The 6,465-nt window shown below is 49.9% G+C and overlaps 1 protein-coding gene across 1 annotated transcript; it reads right to left on the bottom strand.

Moving 5' to 3' along the window:
- Positions 1-372: 372 nt before the first annotated feature.
- Positions 373-3,335, bottom strand: HOXB2 (homeobox B2). The gene is made up of 2 exons (XM_015885600.2): positions 2,734-3,335; positions 373-1,510 (listed from the first exon to the last, which is right to left on the bottom strand). Exons 1-2 carry the CDS (start codon positions 3,122-3,124, stop codon positions 927-929), a joined length of 975 nt encoding a protein of 324 aa, XP_015741086.1. The 5' UTR covers positions 3,125-3,335; the 3' UTR covers positions 373-926.
- Between the last annotated feature and the right edge of the window lie 3,130 nt (positions 3,336-6,465).

Below are 6,465 nucleotides of genomic sequence, written 5' to 3'. Positions count from 1 at the left end.
GTGGGATGCGGGAACGGAATGTGCGGGGGCTGCACTCGCTGCCTTTGTGCCCCGCACCCACCGCCTCTGCACCGCTCCCACTGACAAAAACCCGATGGGAACCATTGGATACCAACATCCCTCTTCAATTCCTTTCCCCAAATCGCCACAATAATAATAATAATTATTATTATTATTATGAACGGAGCTGGAAGAAAATGCGGGCTCCGACTCGCGGAGCCTTAAGGACTGTTGGCTGTGAACGATTCCCTTTGTCTTCCCTCTTTCAGTGCACACCAACATACATCACACTGCTGCAGATCAGGGGAGAGGAAGGAGATTGATTCAGGCCAACAAACCATTTCAAACGAAACACGCAGCAAAGCGCTTCCCTCGGTTTTATAAAGGCATTTATTTACTCTATGAAAATAATGTCCAATAAATAATTTGCCATTTGCTATTAAAGGATTTGAATAAATAATCTACGTCTAAAACTTAAAAAGGAGGAACGAAAATTCCTCGGTTATTTTTCCTCGTTATTATTTCCTTAAGAAATCTATAAGTCTCGTTCTGATTCCTGAGAAAGTCCCTTGAAGGATTCACAATTGTTTTCTCTTTAGGGCGGTCATCACTGATGCGTATGGAAACTATCGGGTGCTTCCTTTTAAATAAATAAGGTGGGGAAAAGCCTATAATTTAGCGACTATTTTCTATTTTAAATAATAAAAAAAGCTCTTTTCTATGAGCCTTCTAAAATAAATACTGCGGCTGTGATTCGGGTCCCTCGACTTGAAGGGCTTTAAAATGTCCGCCGAAAGGAATGGGGTGATAGAATGGGGGAGGATTTGGGTTTGTTTTTGGGGTGACCCCCCCCCCCTCTCGTTTGGAGAGCTGAAGTTGTTCGAGATGGGGTAGAAAGGGACAAAAAAAGAGACAAGTTGGGAGCGCTATTGGAAATTGAAGTGTTGCAGATCTATAGTACAAAGTGCGCTGGTAAAAAAGTCCAGATCTTCCTCCGAGAAATGGAGGGGGCTCTCCAAGGAGTCTTGCAGAGAGGGGGAGAGCTGCAGGCAGGACTCTGCAGAAAAGATGCTGAGTTCCGGCAACCAAGGAGAACCCTGGCTCTCGGGAAAGCCGAGTTCCGACGGGGGGGGTCCGGGTCGATCGATGTCCCGAGGGCTGAGGGGCTGCTCGGGCTGCGCACCCCGGTACGGCCCCGGGCACGGCCCCAACACGGGGCTCTCCTCGGCCTCATCCGTGGCTTCGTTGCCTTCATCCAGGCCGGGGTAGGTGATATCCCCGTCGGGGGGTTCTTTGTACTGTGTTTGCCGTTTGTGCTTCATCCTGCGATTCTGGAACCACACTTTGACTTGCCGCTCGGTCAGGTCGAGCAAAGCAGCGATTTCCACCCGACGGGGCCTGCAGAGGTATTTATTGAAGTGGAATTCTTTCTCCAGCTCCAGGAGCTGCGTGTTGGTGTACGCTGTCCGGAGCCGCCTAGATCCGCTGCTGTCTGTCAACCCCTGCGTGTCTTAAACACACAAAACAGCACATTGCAGGGAGGGAGAGGGGCTAAGGTGAGGATGGAGCCATCCCCCCCCAACACGGGCAGGGCGCAGCGTGCCCCCACGGTACCCACTGGGGGGAGGTGGGGTTGGGGAGCTGCTACGAAAGAAAACAAATGTTTAATGGCCTTCTTCCAATGGGGATGAGGATTGGAAATCGCTTTCTTGCAGCCTTGTCCCAAGGTGGAGAAAGGATTTTGTTCCCTGGCTTCTCCCTTTAGACACCTTCCTTCCCTGCCTTGTTTTCAGACACGAGGAATTTCGACTCCCTTCCTTCCCCCTTTTTTATTTAATTTATTTGATTTATTTTCTTATTGCTATTTTAAAGCCAGTAGGTTAAGGACTGAATCTGCGGAGCTTTGATTTCATTATTCCTACGTTATCTGATCAACGAGCTCTGATAACCGCCCTTCTACCTAAACATTCTTTTACCTGAACGGTGATACAGAAACACCCAAACTGTGCATTGAGCCTCGAACGTTTTATCCCCAGGGAAGGAGGAACCCCGGCCAGGGCTGCCGAGCCCCATATCCAAAAGGAGCTTCGGAGGGAAGACATTAATTTATCCGGGTGTTGAGGGGGTTGGGAATTCCTATCTATCTATTCGTTTATTTTTGCTATAGGGATCTGGCTCTTCCCACTGCCTTGGATGCTCGGGGAGTTCTGCTCGCCCTCCTTATTTTGCCAGCATCACTCCCCCTCTTTACCCACCACCCTTTCTTTTCCTTCTCCGCTCTTCTTTCGTTTTTTGTTGGCTTTTTCTTCATTCCCCCTATAGGTTGTAAAAGAATTCGAAGCTGGCAAGGGAAGTCAAGAAAATGGAGCCGTGCCTCAGCTGCCAAATCCTCCCTCTGTAGCTAATAAAAAACCCGGCTTCCCCGGAAATCTCTCCCTCTTCTCTTTCGCAGAAGTTGCAGCAAATTGCTCTTTTATTTGCGGGGGGGAGGAGGCAGTATAAATTCCCCCCCCCCTCCCCTTCCATTTCCCCCCCCCCCTCCTCCTCGCCCCGGCTGTGTGCATTGCTGCAGTGTATTTTATTGCGTGACACAGTTTAGGAGAGGTGCAGGGCAAAGTCTGCTTGGGGGGGGGGGGTGGCGGCGGGTAGGGTTGCTGGTGGGACGGGGATTGTTTATGATTCGGACCCTCTCCGATTTCAGCCAACACCCCCTCACCCCTTCATTATACGAACCTGCAGGAGATCCTGCGGCGGGGATCGGCACCGAGGAAGAAGATGATGGGGGGAAAGAAGAGGAAGACGAGGATGGAGCCTGGGTAGCTTTCTTGGACGATTTCTTCTCCTTCATCCAGGGGAATTCAGCTGCCAAAGGGCCGGGCTGTACCGGAGGCTGAGGCTGGAGCAGGCCATGGGATGCTCTTTTTTGGCTCCTCGGTCTTGCCTGGCTGCTGGAACAAGGATTCAGGCTGAGGACGGTTTGCTCAAAAGGAGGAGGAATTAATGTCGAGTCCTTGATTGATGAAGTTTGAAATGTCTCCAGGACAGCGGGAAGAGACGTCAGGCACTCTGCGAGCGAAGGCTGGCTATTTATAAACCCGATCTCCCTCTCAAATTCAAAATTCATGGCTTTTCCAGGGCCCGGGGTTTAAAAAGCGGGAGGGGGGGAGGAAGGAGGAGGGGAAGAGAGGAAGAAATCTAAGGGCCTCAGCTTTTATGGCAGTGATGATGATGGTTCTCGGGCTTTTTATAATTGTTATATTGCTGATAATACAGGCGTATGGGGACCTTGCTCTATTAAACTCGAGACTGGGGCGAAATTGCAGCCAATTCCTGCTCACGTGGCCACTCCTGGCCAATGGCAGGCGGGGCCTGGTGGCAAACAGAAAGCATTATTTTCTTTAATTGATTAAAAAAAGAAAAAGAAAAAAAAAGGCGAGAGAGAAGATCCCCAGGAAAGGATCCCCACCATCAAAGGGCTTCAGGGGGGTTCGGTGGGGCCAGAGGGCAGGGAAATGCTGCCTGGGGTTGCTGGGTGCTGCCTGGCACTGCTTGGGGCTGCTGGGTGCTGTTTGGTGTTGTTTGATGCTGCATGCACTGCTGGGTGCTTCTCAGTTCTATCTGCACTGCTGGGTGCTGCTGGGTGCTGCATGCACTGCTGGGTGCTGCTCAGTTCTGCCTGCACTGCTAGGTGCTGTGTGGTGCTGCATGCATTGCTGGGTGCTGCTCATTTCTACCTGCATTGTTGGGTGCTTCTCATTTCTATCTGCACTGCTGGGTGCTGCTCATTTCTACCTGCACTGCTGGGTGCTGTTTGGTGTTGTTTGATGCTACATGCACTGCTGGGTGCTGCTCATTTCTCTCTGCACTGTTGGGTGCTGCATGCATTGCTGGACGCTTCTCATTTCTACCTGCACTGCTGGGTGCTGCTCAGTTCTGTTTCTGGGTTCTGCAGGGTGCTGCATACACTACTACTGGATGCTGTGTGTTGCTGCATGCACTGCTGGGTGCTGCTTATTTCTACCTGCATTTCCTGGTGCTGTCTGGTTCTTCCTGGCCCTGCCATCTCTGCCCTGCTCTGCCTTTTCCATTTGCTCATCTCCACAAAGTTCTCACCCCCCGGGGTGATACAGGCGTGGGAAAAGCGGTTCTGCCCACCCGAGGTGCCCTCATGCAGCAGGGGAGAAAGCGACCCGAACCGCAGGAGAGCTGCCTGGGGGTATTTGCATGCCATAAATACATCGCCGAGCTTGGGAAGTTCGGATCAGAGGGAAGGTCTGCCTGAGCCCGGCTATGAGGCACTTAGGAAATCAAGTGAGCTATCAAGTCAAGTATAGTCAGATCGGCCCGATTTAGCTCCTTAAACGACTTTTAAAGTAGCAGTGTAATCCTTCTGCTTCTAAAGCGACACTTAATGGACCCTTGGCACTTTCCTTAAAGGCCAAACGTGTTTTTAAGGTCATGGATATCTCTGAAATCACATTTCTTTCCTTCTCATCTTATATTTCCCCCCCTCCCATTTTCCCTTGCCAATAAACGGTTCCACTTTCAGAGTTTACCAAATAAATAAATAAAGCGAAAAGTCCCTTCCCAGGAAGATTCGTTTCTTTCTTTTAAAGTGGCCGAAGTTCGCACAACCCTAAAAGAAGAGAGAGAAACAATCAATCTTTCTCCTTTTTTTTTTTCCTCGAGTGAATTTGACAGCTCAACCCGGCGCTCTAGGCAAAGAATTTTGGCTCTAGCAAGGGAATAACTCAATGCAAAATAAAGAGCCTTAAAATCAAAGTGAAATCCAAGGGGCTGAGTTCGAGAAGCATAGAAAGTAACTATTACTTAGTGGGGGGAGAGGTTAAAAAATAAGTTGTTTGCTGCAAAATGGAAGTTGGGATGGTTCGTGTGTGTTTGTTCAAGCTCCACTTCTTCTATTTTGCAGCAGGCGAGGACTGGCAGGCTGCATTCACAAGGGGGGGAAGCCTAGAAACTTTTGTCACTTCAAGCATCCGTGTGGGTGGGGAGGGTTTCAGAGGAACAACATAATAATGAAGCTGAAGCTGAAGCAGCGATCCAAGAGCAGTTTGGCAAAGGGGCAAAAGCAAATTAAAGAACGATACGAATACAAAACGCGGTTGGATTGAAGGCTTTGGGGTTTGGGAGGGTTTCCTGGAGTGTTTAACGTGTATTTGTTCATCGAAATAAACATAAATCTCATCAGATCGGGGCAGAAGCACGAATTCAGTTTGATCTGGGGTCGTTTCTTATTGATTTGGATGGAAATGCATGTAGAGGAGTTCGGGTTTTGTCACTAGGAGTGGTTCTCAGCTGAAGAGTTGGGCATGGAAATCCTCTTTCCCAGCCTCCCTCAGCCTGTTCCTCTGCTTTTGCTAACAACCAAGCTGCGAAATAAAACAAAACAACACAAGAGAAAGGCATCTCTTGGGGAAAGAGAGATCTCTTTTCTCACACGCTCCGAGGAAAATAATGTGAGCTCTCGGGGGGGAGGGCATGGTCTGATGGGAAGCGATTCCCAAGGCTCGGGAGCGGCTGGGAGATGCGATCACTGTGGGGAGAAGCCGGGCCGGCTCCCCTCATACAGAGACCCAAAAGGAACATAAAGATGAGGAGATTTGCAGGAGTCCGTGTAGAAGGCGTCAGGAGAAAGCATGAGAGGCTCCCAGCCCCGAGCATCGCCTTGAGCTCTCCTTAAGGATCCTTAACTCGATGCTGGCGGACCCCCGATACAAAACCCCATTGGGTTGTAGGATCGGGAAAATGATATTCAGCAGCGGGGCTGGGGGGGGGAGGTAGGGGGGAGGGAAGCCACTGCCTGAGCCTTTTATTTGCCCCGATCCCGATCAGTGCTTGCACGCTTTTATGCTTTTAAATTATAGTATCCTAGAATGGTAAATTGCTCCTTGCATGGATGGGCAGAACCGAGCACCGATCTTGGGAGAAAAACAAGCCCTGTCTCTCTTTTATACCGCTATTTATTATTGCTCGAAGGTTATAATTATTAACCCGGACCTTCATTTATTAAGCCAGATCGGAGAGAGGAGGAAACACGAGTTCATTTCTCAGGGTTATCTCTCTCCTCCCCCCAATTTCACGTTGGGGGATGGGGTGGGGTGTTATATATATGTGTGTTCCTGAGTGTGCACACCTGTGTGCAAAACCACGGGCAGAGCACACACACTCACATACACCGGCACAGGCTAAATGCCACCAAGCCTTTCCCTCCCTCCATATCCCCCAACATCGGAGCATTTCCAGCCTGACATCAGCTCCCCATATTCCCCATTCCAGAGCCATAAAACTTAGTTTGTCCCTCGCTGCTTTCACGTAAGTTTTCTTAAGGTTTTGGGGCAGAAAAACACGATTTTTGCACTGTGTGATCCTTGCTGCTGCCAAGAGCTGCTCCCCCCATTGCTGGCTCCGACAGTGCAGCCCTTCATAGCAGTTTTCTGTCTCTTA

Source organism: Coturnix japonica, chromosome 27 (genome assembly GCF_001577835.2).
Source record: "Coturnix japonica isolate 7356 chromosome 27, Coturnix japonica 2.1, whole genome shotgun sequence".
Taxonomy (NCBI): Eukaryota; Metazoa; Chordata; class Aves; order Galliformes; family Phasianidae; genus Coturnix; species Coturnix japonica.
The sequence above is the reverse complement of the archived record's forward strand: the minus strand, read 5'-3'. Positions and strand labels throughout refer to the sequence as shown.

What these genes read in the sequence shown, in the direction of transcription:
- HOXB2 (XM_015885600.2), bottom strand. Translation starts at nt 3,124, where the DNA reads ATGAATTTTGAATTTGAGAGGGAGATCGGGTTTATAAATAGCCAGCCT. An exon ending in CGCCGCAGGATCTCCTGCAG is followed by an intron (nt 1,511 to 2,733) that starts GTTCGTATAATG and finishes TGTGTGTTTAAG; the next exon opens with ACACGCAGGGGTTGACAGAC.